Source organism: Triticum aestivum, chromosome 5B (assembly GCF_018294505.1).
Source record: "Triticum aestivum cultivar Chinese Spring chromosome 5B, IWGSC CS RefSeq v2.1, whole genome shotgun sequence".
Classification (NCBI taxonomy): Eukaryota; Viridiplantae; Streptophyta; class Magnoliopsida; order Poales; family Poaceae; genus Triticum; species Triticum aestivum.
The window spans coordinates 342,029,391-342,048,779 of NC_057807.1; the positions used below are offsets into that span (position 1 = coordinate 342,029,391).

The following is a 19,389-nucleotide window of genomic DNA, read 5'->3' on the forward strand; positions in this document are numbered from 1 at the left end:
ATATGCCTCATTGCCACGTCAACACTTATGGTGGGCCCCACCGGTCTGATTCAGCATCATTCGGTGATTGTCACCCGATCCGTGTTTTTTTGAATTTTTTTTTTACCGAATGCTGGCTGTTTCTGCCAAAATTTCAAAGTTTCTTTTTACTCAATAGCCTCCTCAAGAGTGGTGGTTTTCTTTTCGCAAAAACAAAAGTGTGCTGGTTTTCTCCACATTTTTTTTTGTAATTGACTCAATGCATGATCATGTTATGTGCCGGGACTTGACTTGTCATCATTCTTATCTTTTCGCTCTTTCCCTTGATCACAGGTCACGAGTATCAGCATCGAAGGCGTTTTAGTAATAGGAGATCCAAATAGTTGTGCTCTTGCGTATGGCTGTTTAAGTTCTCATGGGAAAGTGTAATGGATGTTACTACTTGCTAGCTTCTTGACGCTGATGGTCTTGTAGTACCATGAGCGATGTGCATTTTTGTGTGGGAGGAAGTACCAAGTTTTCTGCATCAGGGACTGAAAACAGCCCTGCCTGGCATCCCGTGCTATTGCTGACAGATGAGGCGTTGCACAAAGCTAGAATGTTAACCGAAAGCCAGCGCGTTTGCATGTGTTGTGTGCTTCACTCGACGGGGGGACAAGGCAAGTTGAGTTTTTAGGAAAAGACAAACGGGCAGGGTGCAGGCCGTTTCACTCCTTCCTTGTTTCGTTTGGAAGTCTGTTTCATCACGAATAATGGAGCTGTGGATGGCAAAGTTGTGCTTATGCATTTGCCTAGCATCACCCTACCTCCAAGACTTGAAATGGAGACTAGTTTGCTCATCCATGTGCCCTTGGGGCTTGCTGTAAAAAACTGCTTGCTACAATGTATGTCACTACCCACTGGTTTTGTTACAAAAAATCAATAAAAATTTGTTCCCTTGCAAAACAAAGCCCAATAGTTTTTGCTTCGAGGCTACATTTACCTTCCACTAGGTCTGGATCACCGTGCATCTACCATCCACTAGCTGTAGCTGAGCCACCATGATGATATATTTAGCTAAACATGGTAACGCAAGCTTCAAACTAAGATAGAATTGGGATGAGACCATGAGCCTAACAGGTGTGTGATGCAAAATATTTTCTCTTGGCGATGCATTTTCTTGCTGATCTGAACACGCATGCATGCCTTGTCCGGTAGCGTCACGCTGGGCTGCTCAAGCTCTATAAAACCCACCACTCGCATGCATTCCTCAACCACAACCTCCCTCACACACAATACAACAATGGCTTCCATGATCTCCATCCTCTTGCGCTGCTCCCTGCTACTTCTCCTCCTTGTCCAGTCCACACACTCCTCCGTCACCTCGAAGCCCAAGAACGACATTGCCGAGGAGCACAAGCAGCCTCATCCTTCGACCTCCAGCACCTACATCGTCCTCACCAACCACCTCGCCAAGCCGTCCAAGTTCGACACCCTCGAGCGCTGGTACGCGTCCATGGTGGGCAAGAACTCCAACCGCATCCAGTACACCTACGGCACCGTCATGCACGGTTTTGCGGCTCGTCTCACGGACGGCGAGGCCCAGCGCATGGCGACCGTCCCCGGCGTGTCCCGCGTGTACAAGGACAGGCTGTACCACACCCAGACCACGAGGTCTCCGTGGTTCATGGGCCTCCACGACGACTTCGGCGCGTGGCCGGACGCCGAGTTCGGCGACGGCGTCATCATCGGCTTCGTCGACACCGGCATCTGGCCGGAGCGCGCCAGCTTCAGCGACGCCGGGCTCGGCCCCGTCAGGTCCACCTGGAGGGGCAAGTGCGTGGACGCGCCGGGATTCAACGCCAGCTTGTGCAACAACAAGCTCGTCGGCGCCAAGTCCTTCGTCGATTCGAGTCCGAGGGACATCGAGGGGCACGGAACGCACGTGTCGTCAACGGCTGCAGGCTCCGAGGTCCCCTCGGCCGATCTCTTCAAGTTCGCGCGCGGGAGAGCGAGCGGCGTGGCGCGCAGGGCAAGGATCGCCATGTACAAGGCGTGCACACCCATGGACGGATGCTCCTTGTCGGCCATTACCGCGGCGATCGATGCCGCGGTGAGCGACGGCGTGGACCTCATCTCCATGTCCCTCGGAGGCCCCGTGGAAGCCTTCTACGACGACCTCGTCGCCGTCGCCACGTTCGGCGCTGAGCGCAGAGGCGTCTTCGTCGTCATGGCGGGCGGCAACGACGGCCCGAAAGCGTCAAGCATAACCAACGTGGCCCCGTGGATGACGACCGTCGGCGCCGCCACCACGGACCGGTTGTTCCCGGCGACACTCCGGCTCGGCAACGGGGTGGTGCTCACCGGGCAGTCCCTCTACAACATCCCGTTCTCCCAGGGCGCGGGCATGATCCCGCTAGTGAGCAGCGACTGCGGCGAGTACGACTACCACCTGACGCCCGACAGGATCATGGGCAAGGTCGTGGTGTGCTCCCAGGGTGTAGGAGCTTGGGCCGGCTTTGACGTGGAGAGAGCCGGCGGAGCCGGGATGATTTCCGCAGATAGTAGGGTACGGTTCGGGGACGCGGTGAAGGCCCAACCCTTCAACCTTCCCGGTCTCCAGCTCAGCTCCACCGGCGGCAAGAAGCTGGCCGATTACATGTCGTCCGTGGCGTACCCGGTGGCGTCCTTCAACTTCACCTCCAACACGGTCACCGGCGAGAACCGGGCGCCGATGGTGGCGGGCTTCTCCTCGCGGGGCCCCAACCCGATTGTCCCCGAGATCCTCAAGCCGGACGTCATCGCGCCAGGAGTGAACATCCTCGCCGCTTGGTCTGGTGCCGCCTCGCCATCTGGCTCCGACATGGACCCGCGGAGAGTGGGGTACAACATCCTCTCGGGGACGTCGATGGCGTGCCCGCACGTGGCCGGCGTGGCGGCCCTGATTAAGAAGCGGCACGGCGACTGGACGCCGGCCATGATCCGTTCGGCGCTGATGACGACCGCCGGCCCGCTCGACAAGGACGGCAGGGACATCGTGGACAGCGGCAGTGCCATCGGCGCCGCCGTCATGGGCGCGACGCCGCTGGCGGCCGGGGCCGGGTTCGTGCTCCCGCGGCTCGCCATGGACCCGGGCCTGGTGTACGACGCCGGCACGCAGGACTACGTCGACTTCCTCTGCACACTCAACTACACGGTGGAGCAGATGCAGCAGTTCGTGCCGGAGCTAAGCAAGTGCGAGAGGACGATTCCCGGCGGCGTGGCCAACCTGAACCACCCGTCGTTCGTGGTGGTGTTCGACGGCCGCACCCGCGTCCGCACGCTGACGCGGACGGTGACCTTGGTGTCGGCGCGCCCCGAGAGGTACAACGTGACGGTCGCCGCGCCCGACGGGGTGAAGGTGACCGTGACGCCGGCGACGCTGGAGTTCAGGTGGCCGAACGAGAAGAGGAGCTACAGCGTGCAGTTCAGCAGCGAGGCGGGGGCGAAGGCGAGGCCGGCCGGCACGTGGGAGTTCGGCCACATCGCCTGGGAGAACAGGAAGCACCGGGTCAGGAGCCCCGTCGCCTTCAAATGGGACAACTGATGCCATGCATGTAGGCCGGAACTCTGAGAGTGAGTCTGATTGCCTGAACTCTGAGAGAGTAATGTTATGATACTTGAGAGTTGATCTGTAATGAAGAAGAAGAAGAATCGGCATTTCATTGTGGTGAACTTGTGATGAGGAGAAAGGAATAATCATCATGTTATTTTTCTCCTGTCCAATTGCATCTAATTGCGTATGGATCGTCGTCCAACTTCATGGAATGAAATCATATACGTACATACTACATAGTTTTAATCCGTAGACTCGCATTTGCATTTTGCATGGCTCTCTCAGTGGCTGACCATGCATATTTCCTTGGTGATGCATTCATGTTTAGCTAGGTTAGAGTACTTGAGATGTACTCCTATCATGGATCGTACTGTACGTCATACGTCTAAACAGACTGGTGTTGCTTCCGCGCATCATCTGCCGCCGTATTGTATCGGGACAAATGCTACTTGGAGAGAAGCAGATTTGAAAATAGCTAACAGCGTCATATTAGAAAGTATCAATACCTATAATGTCTAACAAATATAATATAAAAATATAGGCCCTGTTTGGTTCATAAGTCCTAGGACTTTTTTTAGTCTCAACTTATAAGTCGCAAGTCCCTAAAAAGTCCCTACTTGTTTGGTTCCTGGAACTTATAAGTCCCTATAAGACCATATTACAACTATAAGTCCCTATAAGTCCCTACTTGAGAGTCTTATTTCATAAGTCCCAAATGCCCACTTTAAGTCCTTATAAGTCCCTCCTGTTTGGTTTAGATGGGACTTATAGGGACTTTTTTAAGTCCCTAAGCCAATAAGTCCCTGGAAACAAACACCCTCATATTTAATAAATGGTATTGTATGTCATATGTCTAAACAGAACATTTGGGTCAGTCGACTGATTGGGTTCATGAACATGATAACACGTTCTTCGGCTTTCTTCTCTCTCACAAGCCTTTCCTCCTTGAGTGCATGCCTCCGCTCCTCCGCCTTCAACTTCTTCTCTCCGGCCGCCAACTTAGGCCTCCATTTGTCGTCCTCCAAAGACTTGAGCTCATTCCACCTTTCCGCCTTCTCTTCTTTGCGTTCGATCACCAATGATTTCTTGGTCAGTCATAGACACAACACACAAGCTCTATCTTGTAGTTGCCGCCGAAGGCTCCTCTCCTTTTCCTCTCTCTTGCAATCTTGTTAGCACCGGGCCTCTTATTGGGATTTTCATCCTCCTCATCACTGGCTTCAACGATATGCTAATCCTTGACCTCTGTGGAGTGGCCTTGAAGTTTCTCCTAATCCACTTCTCATTGTTGGCGAGTTCTTTGTAGCAATGGTGCAACATGAAGCCCTTGCCACCATTCTTCTTGCTGTGTTGCTTGTATAACACTTGGACGAGAGGCACATAAAGATTTTCACCACACTCGGTGGCAAATGGTTGACTTGATCAATACAACCGAACCATTGGTTGCATTGCTTTTGGATGGTGCCCCGGCAGTGCCCAAAAGAGCCTTGAGTGCAGCTTGATGTGACATCCACAATGGTGCTATGGCACTCTTCCGTCCTACGTACCCCAATACTTTCTTTTGATTGATCTGTGTTAACCGATGCATCAAGCGTCACATTCATCCAAGCTTGATAAAAAGCAATCTTCTTCTTGGCAATAGTTGTGTATTCTCGGTCTCTTCATGCTTGATTGTGTCTTCATGGGATTATTGACCTCCTCGGCCTCGTCCTCCTCCTCCACTTCAGGATCATCCTCCTCCCCACCCTCTATTGTTGAGAAAATATCGGATATTCATATTGAGGGGCGTAGGGGTGGCTAGCGACGGGGTACAAGCAGCCGGACAAGTCGAGGTGCTGGAGTTGCCTTCTTCTTCGCCTCAGCCTCGGCAAGCACCTTAATGGCCGATGTCGGCTTCTTCGCCCGCTTACCGCCAGCCAAATCAAGAGAAGGGTGACTTGCCATCGTTGGGGCCGGCCTTGCCACCGCTCTTGCTGCCGGCCTTGGTTGACGGTGGGGAGGCCCGAAGCAAGTTTTTGGTCCCCGACCTCTTCCTTCGTGCGGGCAGAGGCACGTGGGTCGACTCCGGCGGCGTCACACCGACGGCGGTGGCTGAAGTCTTGCAGTTCATTTCGGCCAAAATCAGGGGCATCGATGGCAAAAACAAAAGTGTGCTGGTTTTCTCCACATTTTTTTTTGTAATTGACTCAATGCATGATCATGTTATGTGCCGGGACTTGACTTGTCATCATTCTTATCTTTTCGCTCTTTCCCTTGATCACAGGTCACGAGTATCAGCATCGAAGGCGTTTTAGTAATAGGAGATCCAAATAGTTGTGCTCTTGCGTATGGCTGTTTAAGTTCTCATGGGAAAGTGTAATGGATGTTACTACTTGCTAGCTTCTTGACGCTGATGGTCTTGTAGTACCATGAGCGATGTGCATTTTTGTGTGGGAGGAAGTACCAAGTTTTCTGCATCAGGGACTGAAAACAGCCCTGCCTGGCATCCCGTGCTATTGCTGACAGATGAGGCGTTGCACAAAGCTAGAATGTTAACCGAAAGCCAGCGCGTTTGCATGTGTTGTGTGCTTCACTCGACGGGGGGACAAGGCAAGTTGAGTTTTTAGGAAAAGACAAACGGGCAGGGTGCAGGCCGTTTCACTCCTTCCTTGTTTCGTTTGGAAGTCTGTTTCATCACGAATAATGGAGCTGTGGATGGCAAAGTTGTGCTTATGCATTTGCCTAGCATCACCCTACCTCCAAGACTTGAAATGGAGACTAGTTTGCTCATCCATGTGCCCTTGGGGCTTGCTGTAAAAAACTGCTTGCTACAATGTATGTCACTACCCACTGGTTTTGTTACAAAAAATCAATAAAAATTTGTTCCCTTGCAAAACAAAGCCCAATAGTTTTTGCTTCGAGGCTACATTTACCTTCCACTAGGTCTGGATCACCGTGCATCTACCATCCACTAGCTGTAGCTGAGCCACCATGATGATATATTTAGCTAAACATGGTAACGCAAGCTTCAAACTAAGATAGAATTGGGATGAGACCATGAGCCTAACAGGTGTGTGATGCAAAATATTTTCTCTTGGCGATGCATTTTCTTGCTGATCTGAACACGCATGCATGCCTTGTCCGGTAGCGTCACGCTGGGCTGCTCAAGCTCTATAAAACCCACCACTCGCATGCATTCCTCAACCACAACCTCCCTCACACACAATACAACAATGGCTTCCATGATCTCCATCCTCTTGCGCTGCTCCCTGCTACTTCTCCTCCTTGTCCAGTCCACACACTCCTCCGTCACCTCGAAGCCCAAGAACGACATTGCCGAGGAGCACAAGCAGCCTCATCCTTCGACCTCCAGCACCTACATCGTCCTCACCAACCACCTCGCCAAGCCGTCCAAGTTCGACACCCTCGAGCGCTGGTACGCGTCCATGGTGGGCAAGAACTCCAACCGCATCCAGTACACCTACGGCACCGTCATGCACGGTTTTGCGGCTCGTCTCACGGACGGCGAGGCCCAGCGCATGGCGACCGTCCCCGGCGTGTCCCGCGTGTACAAGGACAGGCTGTACCACACCCAGACCACGAGGTCTCCGTGGTTCATGGGCCTCCACGACGACTTCGGCGCGTGGCCGGACGCCGAGTTCGGCGACGGCGTCATCATCGGCTTCGTCGACACCGGCATCTGGCCGGAGCGCGCCAGCTTCAGCGACGCCGGGCTCGGCCCCGTCAGGTCCACCTGGAGGGGCAAGTGCGTGGACGCGCCGGGATTCAACGCCAGCTTGTGCAACAACAAGCTCGTCGGCGCCAAGTCCTTCGTCGATTCGAGTCCGAGGGACATCGAGGGGCACGGAACGCACGTGTCGTCAACGGCTGCAGGCTCCGAGGTCCCCTCGGCCGATCTCTTCAAGTTCGCGCGCGGGAGAGCGAGCGGCGTGGCGCGCAGGGCAAGGATCGCCATGTACAAGGCGTGCACACCCATGGACGGATGCTCCTTGTCGGCCATTACCGCGGCGATCGATGCCGCGGTGAGCGACGGCGTGGACCTCATCTCCATGTCCCTCGGAGGCCCCGTGGAAGCCTTCTACGACGACCTCGTCGCCGTCGCCACGTTCGGCGCTGAGCGCAGAGGCGTCTTCGTCGTCATGGCGGGCGGCAACGACGGCCCGAAAGCGTCAAGCATAACCAACGTGGCCCCGTGGATGACGACCGTCGGCGCCGCCACCACGGACCGGTTGTTCCCGGCGACACTCCGGCTCGGCAACGGGGTGGTGCTCACCGGGCAGTCCCTCTACAACATCCCGTTCTCCCAGGGCGCGGGCATGATCCCGCTAGTGAGCAGCGACTGCGGCGAGTACGACTACCACCTGACGCCCGACAGGATCATGGGCAAGGTCGTGGTGTGCTCCCAGGGTGTAGGAGCTTGGGCCGGCTTTGACGTGGAGAGAGCCGGCGGAGCCGGGATGATTTCCGCAGATAGTAGGGTACGGTTCGGGGACGCGGTGAAGGCCCAACCCTTCAACCTTCCCGGTCTCCAGCTCAGCTCCACCGGCGGCAAGAAGCTGGCCGATTACATGTCGTCCGTGGCGTACCCGGTGGCGTCCTTCAACTTCACCTCCAACACGGTCACCGGCGAGAACCGGGCGCCGATGGTGGCGGGCTTCTCCTCGCGGGGCCCCAACCCGATTGTCCCCGAGATCCTCAAGCCGGACGTCATCGCGCCAGGAGTGAACATCCTCGCCGCTTGGTCTGGTGCCGCCTCGCCATCTGGCTCCGACATGGACCCGCGGAGAGTGGGGTACAACATCCTCTCGGGGACGTCGATGGCGTGCCCGCACGTGGCCGGCGTGGCGGCCCTGATTAAGAAGCGGCACGGCGACTGGACGCCGGCCATGATCCGTTCGGCGCTGATGACGACCGCCGGCCCGCTCGACAAGGACGGCAGGGACATCGTGGACAGCGGCAGTGCCATCGGCGCCGCCGTCATGGGCGCGACGCCGCTGGCGGCCGGGGCCGGGTTCGTGCTCCCGCGGCTCGCCATGGACCCGGGCCTGGTGTACGACGCCGGCACGCAGGACTACGTCGACTTCCTCTGCACACTCAACTACACGGTGGAGCAGATGCAGCAGTTCGTGCCGGAGCTAAGCAAGTGCGAGAGGACGATTCCCGGCGGCGTGGCCAACCTGAACCACCCGTCGTTCGTGGTGGTGTTCGACGGCCGCACCCGCGTCCGCACGCTGACGCGGACGGTGACCTTGGTGTCGGCGCGCCCCGAGAGGTACAACGTGACGGTCGCCGCGCCCGACGGGGTGAAGGTGACCGTGACGCCGGCGACGCTGGAGTTCAGGTGGCCGAACGAGAAGAGGAGCTACAGCGTGCAGTTCAGCAGCGAGGCGGGGGCGAAGGCGAGGCCGGCCGGCACGTGGGAGTTCGGCCACATCGCCTGGGAGAACAGGAAGCACCGGGTCAGGAGCCCCGTCGCCTTCAAATGGGACAACTGATGCCATGCATGTAGGCCGGAACTCTGAGAGTGAGTCTGATTGCCTGAACTCTGAGAGAGTAATGTTATGATACTTGAGAGTTGATCTGTAATGAAGAAGAAGAAGAATCGGCATTTCATTGTGGTGAACTTGTGATGAGGAGAAAGGAATAATCATCATGTTATTTTTCTCCTGTCCAATTGCATCTAATTGCGTATGGATCGTCGTCCAACTTCATGGAATGAAATCATATACGTACATACTACATAGTTTTAATCCGTAGACTCGCATTTGCATTTTGCATGGCTCTCTCAGTGGCTGACCATGCATATTTCCTTGGTGATGCATTCATGTTTAGCTAGGTTAGAGTACTTGAGATGTACTCCTATCATGGATCGTACTGTACGTCATACGTCTAAACAGACTGGTGTTGCTTCCGCGCATCATCTGCCGCCGTATTGTATCGGGACAAATGCTACTTGGAGAGAAGCAGATTTGAAAATAGCTAACAGCGTCATATTAGAAAGTATCAATACCTATAATGTCTAACAAATATAATATAAAAATATAGGCCCTGTTTGGTTCATAAGTCCTAGGACTTTTTTTAGTCTCAACTTATAAGTCGCAAGTCCCTAAAAAGTCCCTACTTGTTTGGTTCCTGGAACTTATAAGTCCCTATAAGACCATATTACAACTATAAGTCCCTATAAGTCCCTACTTGAGAGTCTTATTTCATAAGTCCCAAATGCCCACTTTAAGTCCTTATAAGTCCCTCCTGTTTGGTTTAGATGGGACTTATAGGGACTTTTTTAAGTCCCTAAGCCAATAAGTCCCTGGAAACAAACACCCTCATATTTAATAAATGGTATTGTATGTCATATGTCTAAACAGAACATTTGGGTCAGTCGACTGATTGGGTTCATGAACATGATAACACGTTCTTCGGCTTTCTTCTCTCTCACAAGCCTTTCCTCCTTGAGTGCATGCCTCCGCTCCTCCGCCTTCAACTTCTTCTCTCCGGCCGCCAACTTAGGCCTCCATTTGTCGTCCTCCAAAGACTTGAGCTCATTCCACCTTTCCGCCTTCTCTTCTTTGCGTTCGATCACCAATGATTTCTTGGTCAGTCATAGACACAACACACAAGCTCTATCTTGTAGTTGCCGCCGAAGGCTCCTCTCCTTTTCCTCTCTCTTGCAATCTTGTTAGCACCGGGCCTCTTATTGGGATTTTCATCCTCCTCATCACTGGCTTCAACGATATGCTAATCCTTGACCTCTGTGGAGTGGCCTTGAAGTTTCTCCTAATCCACTTCTCATTGTTGGCGAGTTCTTTGTAGCAATGGTGCAACATGAAGCCCTTGCCACCATTCTTCTTGCTGTGTTGCTTGTATAGCACTTGGACGAGAGGCACATAAAGATTTTCACCACACTCGGTGGCAAATGGTTGACTTGATCAATACAACCGAACCATTGGTTGCATTGCTTTTGGATGGTGCCCCGGCAGTGCCCAAAAGAGCCTTGAGTGCAGCTTGATGTGACATCCACAATGGTGCTATGGCACTCTTCCGTCCTACGTACCCCAATACTTTCTTTTGATTGATCTGTGTTAACCGATGCATCAAGCGTCACATTCATCCAAGCTTGATAAAAAGCAATCTTCTTCTTGGCAATAGTTGTGTATTCTCGGTCTCTTCATGCTTGATTGTGTCTTCATGGGATTATTGACCTCCTCGGCCTCGTCCTCCTCCTCCACTTCAGGATCATCCTCCTCCCCACCCTCTATTGTTGAGAAAATATCGGATATTCATATTGAGGGGCGTAGGGGTGGCTAGCGACGGGGTACAAGCAGCCGGACAAGTCGAGGTGCTGGAGTTGCCTTCTTCTTCGCCTCAGCCTCGGCAAGCACCTTAATGGCCGATGTCGGCTTCTTCGCCCGCTTACCGCCAGCCAAATCAAGAGAAGGGTGACTTGCCATCGTTGGGGCCGGCCTTGCCACCGCTCTTGCTGCCGGCCTTGGTTGACGGTGGGGAGGCCCGAAGCAAGTTTTTGGTCCCCGACCTCTTCCTTCGTGCGGGCAGAGGCACGTGGGTCGACTCCGGCAGCGTCACACCGACGGCGGTGGCTGAAGTCTTGCAGTTCATTTCGGCCAAAATCAGGGGCATCGATGGCAAGAATGGGTGTCGACGACATGAAGTGGTCATTGTTCGGGGGCCGAAATATTTACTATGGGAGGCACCGGTCGAGTATATGTGAGAGAGTCAGGCTGCCTTTTGCGGCCAACTCATATATTTTTTACGCTCTAACGGTTTCAGAGATCGCTAGGTATGACAACTTCTCGAAATGAAGAGTTAAAGGTTGGGTGTGGCTAGATCTCAGTCGTCTGAGATTTAGCAAGTCTCTGTCAAGTGATAAAACATATAAAAAGGAAAAATTAGAATCGAAATTTTGCACGAATCTTCACGTAAGATCCCACAATTATTGCAGCACTGAGACTTGGTAAGTCTCAGTCGACTGAGATTTAACAATCCTGTTAAAGCTTTTAAGAGACCGGTTAGAGATGCTCTAAGTAGGTAGCTATGTCAGCCTATGACTTTTTTTGGAAAGGAGGATATCCCCCGGCCTCTGCATCAGGACGATGCATGCAGACATATATTATTAATAGTGTGATCCAGCAAGCGAACATCATCGACCCGGAAAAAAGAGAAAAACAAACCCTGAGGCCGTATACCTCGCGACAGTAACTCTCCCAGATAGCAACTAACCCTATGATACAAGACACAACATAAACAAAAAATACACAACTCCTAGGCTACGCCTTCAAGAAGGAATCGTCGCACGTGCACTGATGATGGCGAGTCCACCACAAGGTTGAACTTTGGATTTTCATCCCCAAAGCAAAGCTTCAATCCACCACCTTCAACAAAGGACACGACGCAAGCGTGCGGCGACATAGCCCGATCAGACATCTTGTGTTTCCACCAGAAAAGGAGGCATTTGCTGCTGCATCTCAGTACGACCCCAGCTACAACTATGGATATCAGCCAGGCGGTCCTTGGTATTAGACCAACTTAGGCCAAAAGCCTAAACTTGAGGGAGTACGTATTTCTCACCGACTTTACATTCGTGTTCACCCACTAGTCGTCGGTGCTCATACTCTTTCATTGTATTATTCATGTTAGTTTAAATTTCTTTTTCTAGTTTTCTTGTGTGTTTGATAAACCTTAAGAAAAACCAAAAAATTAGTTAGTTTAATTTCCATGCTTGTAATAGTAATTAAAATGAAAACCCGAAAAGATTTCTCATTCTTCTTCTTACTTGTTGAGAGCTTTCCCGTGTAAATAGTTTTATTTTTCTTTTCTTTCCTTTGGGGGTCGAGAGTAGAAGACCATATTGAAAATGCTTAGTGGCTCTCATTTGCATACTTTTTTATTTAACTTAGAGCCCATATTATCTTGTTTTCTCTCTCTTGAGTTGAATGCTTGCAGATTCCAGCTTAGTCCAATGCACGTGCATTATTATTATTATACACATCGTTCGGTCGTGGGAGTGAAAGGCAATAATGACAATATATGATGGACTTATTCAGATGAGAAAAACTGGTATGAACTCGACCTCTCTTGTTTTTGAATATGATGAGTTCATCGTTTCTGATTCAACTTATTGTGAAGTAAACATATTTGCAATGACATTTAGAAATTATAGTTGCTTGTGCCATGCTTGATTAGCTATGATTTATAATGGTTTACCTTGCGTGCCAACATGTTATTAGAATGATTATGATGTGGTATGATGGGATGGTATCTTCCTTTGAATGAATTGAGTGACTCGACTTGGCATATGTTCATGCATGTAGTTGAAACAAATCAACATATCACGATATTTATGTTCATGGCAGATTATATCCTACTCATGCTTGTACTCGGTGTGAATTAATTTTAATGCATGTTCATGACTGTTGTCGCTCTCTCAGTTGGTCGCTTCCCAGTCTTTTGCTAGCCTTCACCTGTACTAAGCGGGAATACTGCATGTGCATCCAAACTCCTTAAACCTCAAAGTTGTTCCATATGAGTTCACCATACCTTCCTATATGCGGTATTTACCTGCCATTCCAAGTAAATTTGTATGTGCCAAACTCCAAACCTTCAAATGAAATTCTCTTTTGTATGCTCGAGCAGCTCATGTTACAACTAGGGCTGCCTATATCTTCCATGCTAGGTGGGTTATTCTTAAGAGGAGTGGACTCCGCTCCTCATTCATGAGAAAGGGCCGGTAACCGGGATGCCCAGTCCCATGATCCAAAAGTATCAAAGCAAATCAAAATAATTAAACAAAACTCCCCCAGGGCTGTTGTTAGTTGGAGGCACTCGTTGTTTCGAGCAAGCCATGGATTGATGCTTGTTGGTGGTTGGGGGAGTATAAACCTTTACCATTCTGTTTGGGAACTACCTATAATGCCTGTAGTATGGAAGATACAACCATCTCATAGTTGTTGCGTTGACAGCAAAAGTATGCCACTCAAAATGTTATTCAATCTCTATTTTAAAATCGAGCTCTGGCACCTCTACAAATCTCTGCTTCCCTCTGCGAAGGGCCTATCTATTTACTTTTATGTTGAGTCATCATCCTTCTTATTAAAAAGCACCCGCTGGAGAGCACACTATCATTTGCATTCATTATTATTAGTTTATATTGGGTATTGACTTGACTAGATCTCTTTTACCGTGAATTACAATGTTTAGTCAGTCCTTAATCTTTAAAGGTGCTCTATATTTATGTTTTGCGGTCTCAGAAAGGGCTAGCAAGATACCATTTTGTTATATCATGTTATTATTGTTTTGAGAAAGTGTTGTCATCCGAGTTTTATTATTATCGCTCGCTAGCTGATTTATGCCATTGATATGAGTAATTTTGAGACCGAGGTGTTATTGTGAGTATGGTTAGTTCATAATATTTGCTGAAACCTGAAAGATGGCTTTGCATGTTTACAACAACAAGAGCAAACAGACTTTGTAAAAGTTTTTCTTTATCACTTTCAGTTTATCAACTGAATTGCTTGAGGACAAGCAAAGGTTTAAGCTTGGGGGAGTTCATATGTCTCCAACGTATCTACTTTTCCAAACACTTTTGCCCTTGTTTTGGACTCTAACTTGCATGATTTGAATGAAACTAACTCGGACTGACGTTGTTTTCAGCAGAAGTGCTATGATGTTGTTTCATGTGTAGAAAATAAAAGTTCTCGGAATGTCCTGAAAATCCTCAGAGGCACTTTTTGGAAAATATAAAAAATACTGGAGAAAGAATCAAGACCAGGGGGCCCAGACCCTGTCCACGAGGATGGGGGGCGCGCCCCCCTGTCTCGTGGGCCCCCTGAGGCTCCGCCGACCTCAACTCCAACTCCATATATTCCGTCTCGCGGAGAAAAAAATCGGAGAGAAAGTTTCATCGCGTTTTACGATATGGAGCCGCCGCCAAGCCCTAATCTCTCTCGGGACGGCTGATCTGGGGTCCGTTCGGGGCTCCAGAGAGGGGGATTCATCGACGTCGTCATCATCAACCATCCTCCATCACCAATTTCATGATGCCCACCGCCGTGCGTGAGTAATTCCATCGTAGGCTTGCTGGACGGTGATGGGTTGGATGAGATTTACCATGTAATAAAGTTAGTTTTGTTAGAGTTTGATCCCTAGTATCCACTATGTTCTGAGATTGATGTTGCTATGACTTTGCTATGCTTAATGCTTGTCACTAGGGCCCGAGTGCCATGATTTTAGATCTGAACCTATTATGTTTTCATGAATATATGTGTGTTTTTGATCCTATCTTGCAAGTCTATAGTCACCTATTATGTGTTATGATCCGACAACCCCGAAGTGACAATAATCGGGATACTTCTCGGTGATGACCATAGTTTGAGGAGTTCATGTATTCACTATGTGTTAATGCTTTGGTCCGGTTCTCTATTAAAAGGAGGCCTTAATATCCCTTAGTTTCCACTAGGACCCCGCTGCCACGGGAGGGTAGGACAAAAGATGTCATGCAAGTTCTTTTCCATAAGCACGTATGACTATTTACGGAATACATGCCTACATTACATTGACGAATTGGAGCTAGTTCTGTGTCACCCTATGTTATAGCTATTACATGAGGAATCGCATCCGACATAATTATCCATCACTGATCCATTGCCTACGAGCTTTTCACATCTTGTGCTTCGCTTATTTACTTTCCCGTTGCTATTGTTACAACTACTACAAAACCCAAAAACATTACTTTTTCTACCATTACCTTTATTATCATATTACTTTGATACTAAATACTTTGCTGCAGATACTTAGTTATCCAGGTGTGGTTGAATTGACAACTCAACTGCTAATACTCAAGAATATTCTTTGGCTCCCCTTGTGTCGAATCAATAAATGTGGGTTGAATACTTTACCCTCGAAAGTTGTTGCGATCCCCTACACTTGTGGGTCATCAGTATGAACCATAGAGAACTTGGAATAGAGTAGGTTTAACACCAATATAAATAAAGAATGAGTTTATTACAGTACCTTATGTGGTGGTCTTTCTTTCTTTCACTAACAGAGCTTATGAGATTTCGTGTTGCGAAGTTTTCAAGTTTTGGGTAAAGATTCGATGGACTATGGAATAAGGAGCGACAAGAGCCTAAGCTTGGGGATGCCCATGGCACCCCAAGATATTCAAGAATAGCCAAAAGCCTAAGCTTGGGGATGCCCCCGGAAGGCATCCCCTCTTTCGTCTTCGTTTATCGGTAAGTTTACTTGGAGCTATATTTTTATTCGCCACATGATATGTGTTTTGCTTGGAGCATCATGTATGATATTAGTCTTTGCTTTTTAGTTTTCCACAATCATCCTTGCTGTACACACCTTTTGGTAGAAGCCCACTTGATTAGAATTTATTAGAATACGCTATGTGCTTCACTTATATCTTTTAAGCTAGAAAATCTTTGCTCTAGTGCTTCACTTATATCTTTTAGAGCACGGCGGTGGATTAATTTTGAATAAATTGTTGATCTCTCGTGCTTCACTTATATTATTTTGAGAGTCTTTTAGAACAGCATGGTATTTGCTATGGTTATAAATTTGGTCCTAGAATGATGAGCATCCAAGTTGGGTATAATAAAAACTATCATAGAAAGTGCATAAAAACACTAGGATCAATTTGATGCTTGATAATTGTTTTGAGATATAAAGGTAGTAATGCTAGAGTCATGCTAGTGGGTAATTATGAAATTGAGAAATACTTGTGTTGAAGTTGGCAAGTCCTGTAGCATGCACGTATGGTAAAAGTTGTGTGACAAATTTGTTGCATGAGGTGCTCTTTTGATTGTCTTCCTTATGAGTGGCAGTCGGGGATGAGCGATGGTCTTTTCCTACCAATTTATCCCTCTAGGGGCATGCATAGTAGTACTTTTCTTCGAGGGCTAAGTAGACTTTTGCAATAAGTATATGAGTTCTTTATGACTAATGTGAGTCCATGGATATATGCACACTCACCCTTCCACTTTGCTAGCCTCTATTATAGCGCGCAACTTTCGCCGGTATCATTAACCCATTATTTACCTTCCTCAAAACAGCCACCATACCTACCTATTATGGCATTTCCATAGCCATTCCGAGATATATTGCCATGCAACTTTCCACCGTTCCGTTATTATGACACGCTCCATCATTGTCATATTGCTCTTTGCATGATCATGTAGTTGACATCATATTTGTGGCAAGGCCACACTCATAATTTTCATACATGTCACTCTGGATTCATTGCATAGCCCGGTACACCACCGGAGGCATTCATACAGAGTCAAATTTTGTTCTAAGTGTTGAGTTGTAATTCTCGAGTTGTAAATTAATAAAAGTGTGATGATCTTCATTATTAGAGCATTGTCCCAAGTGAGGAAAGGATGATGAAGACTATGATTCCACCACAAGTCGGGATGAGACTTTGGACTTTAAATAAATAAATAAAAAGAGGCCAAAGATCCCACCAAATAAAAAAAAAGAAAGGCCAAAAAAAGAGAAAGGCCAAATAAAAAAATGAGAGAAAAAGAGAGAAGGGACAATGCTACTATCTCTTTTTCTACACTTGTGCTTCATAATAGCACCATGATCTTCATGATAGAGAGTCTCTTGTGTTGTCACTTTCATATACTAGTGGGAAATTTTCATTATAGAACTTGGCTTGTATATTCCAATGATGGGCTTCCTCAAAATGCCCTAGGTCTTCATGAGCAAGCGAGTTGGATGCTCACCCACTTAGTTTCTTTTGTTGAGCTTTCATATATTTATAGCTCTAGTGCATCCATTGCAAGGCAATCCCTACTCACTCACATTGATATCTATTGATGGGCATCTCCATAGCCCGTTGATACGCCTAGTTGATGTGAGACTATCTTCTCCCTTTTTGTCCTCACAACCACCACCATATACCACCATAGTGCTATGTCCATGGCTTGCGCTCATGTATTGCGTAAGAGTTGAAAAAAGCTGAAGCGCATTAAAAAGTATGAACCAATTGCTCGGCTCGTCATCGGGGTTGTACATGATGGGAGTATTTTGTGTAATGAAAATGAAGCATGGCCTAACTATATAATTTTGTAGGGATAAGCTTTCTTTGGCTATGCTATTTTGACATGACATGATTATTTGTTAGTATGCTTAGAAGTATTATTATTTTTATGTTTTATAAGCTTTTATCTTGAATCATTTGGATCTGAACTATCATGCCACAATAAAGAAAATTACATTGAGAATTATGCTAGGTAGCATTCCACATCAAAAATTCTGTTTTTATCATTTACCTACTCGATGACGAGCAGGAATTAAGCTTGGGGATGCTTGATACGTCTGCAATGTATCTATAATTTTTGATTGTTCCATGCTATTATATTACCCATTTTGGATGTTTATGGGCTTTACTTTACACATTTATATCATTTTTGGGACTAACCTACTAACCAAAGGCCCAGCACGTATTGTTTTTTTGCCTATTTCAGTGTTTCGAAGAAAAAGAATATCAAACGGAGTCCAAACGGAATGAAACCTTCGGGAGCGTGATTTTTGGAACGAATGCGATCCAGAGGACTTGGAGTGCAAGTCAATAAGCAGCTGAGGCGGCCACGAGGGTGGAGGCCCCCCCTGGGCACGCCCCCTATCTCATGGGCCCCTCGGGAGTCCATCGACGTACTTCTTCCTCCTATATATACCCACGTATCCCGAGAACATCAGAAGCGACCACGAAAACCTAGTTCCACCATCGTAACCTTCTGTATCCGCGAGATCCCATCTTGGAGCCTTCGTTGGCGCTCCGCCAGAGGGGGAATTGACCATGGAGGGTTTCTACATCAACACCATAGCCTCTCCGATGAGTTGTGAGTAGTTTACCACAGACCTTCGGGTCCATAGTTATTAGCTAAATGGCTTCTTCTCTCTCTTTGGATCTCAATACCATGTTCTCCTTAATCTTCTTGGAGATCTATTTGATGTAACTCTTTTTGCGGTGTGTTTGTCGAGATCCGATGAATTGTGGGTTTATGATCAAGTTTATCTATGAAAAATATTTGAATCTCCTCTGAATTCTTTTATGTGTGATTAAGTTATCTTTGCAATTCTCTTCGAATTATCAGTTTGGTTTGGCCTAGTAGATTGATCTTTCTTGCAATGGGAGAAGTGCTTAGCTTTGTGTTCAATCTTGCGGTGTCCTTTCCCAGTGACAGCAAGGGTAGCAAGGCACGTATTGTATTGTTGCCATCGAGTATAAAAAGATGGGGTTTATATCATGTTGCATGAGTTTATCCCTCTACATCATGTCATCTTTCTTAATGCATTAGTCTGCTCTTTATGAACTTAATACTCTAGATGCATGCTGGATAGCGGGCGATGTGTGGAGTAATATTAGTAGATGCAGGCAGGCGTTGGTCTACTTGTCACGGACGTGATGCCTATATACATGATCATGCCTAGATAATCTAATAATTATTCGCTTTTCTATCAATTGCTCGACAGTAATTTGTTCACCCACCGTAATACGTATGCTATCTTGAGAGAAGCCACTAGTGAAACCTATGGCCCCGGGGTCTATCTTTTATCATATAGGCTTTCAATCTACTTTTATTTGCATCTTTACTTTTCCAATCAATATTATAAAATACCAAAAATATATTTATCTTATCATATTATCTCTATCAGATCTCACTTTCGCAAGTGGTCGTGAAGGGATTGACAACCCCTTTATTGCGTTGGTTGCGAGTTCTTTGTTTGTTCGTGTAGGTGCATGGGACTTTTGAGGAGCCTCCTACTGGATTGATACCTTGGTTCTCAAAAACTGAGGGAAATACTTA

The 19,389-nt window shown here is 48.2% G+C and overlaps 2 protein-coding genes across 2 annotated transcripts; both read left to right on the forward strand.

The window, feature by feature from the left end:
* Positions 1-1,237: 1,237 nt before the first annotated feature.
* Positions 1,238-3,716, forward strand: LOC123116088 (subtilisin-like protease SBT1.7). The gene has a single exon (XM_044537090.1). The coding sequence runs from the start codon at positions 1,262-1,264 to the stop codon at positions 3,542-3,544; it is 2,283 nt and encodes a 760-aa protein (XP_044393025.1). The 5' UTR covers positions 1,238-1,261; the 3' UTR covers positions 3,545-3,716.
* A 3,025-nt stretch (positions 3,717-6,741) lies between these two features.
* Positions 6,742-9,164, forward strand: LOC123116089 (subtilisin-like protease SBT1.7). The gene has a single exon (XM_044537091.1). It carries the CDS (start codon positions 6,766-6,768, stop codon positions 9,046-9,048), a length of 2,283 nt encoding a protein of 760 aa, XP_044393026.1. The 5' UTR covers positions 6,742-6,765; the 3' UTR covers positions 9,049-9,164.
* Positions 9,165-19,389: the final 10,225 nt, after the last annotated feature.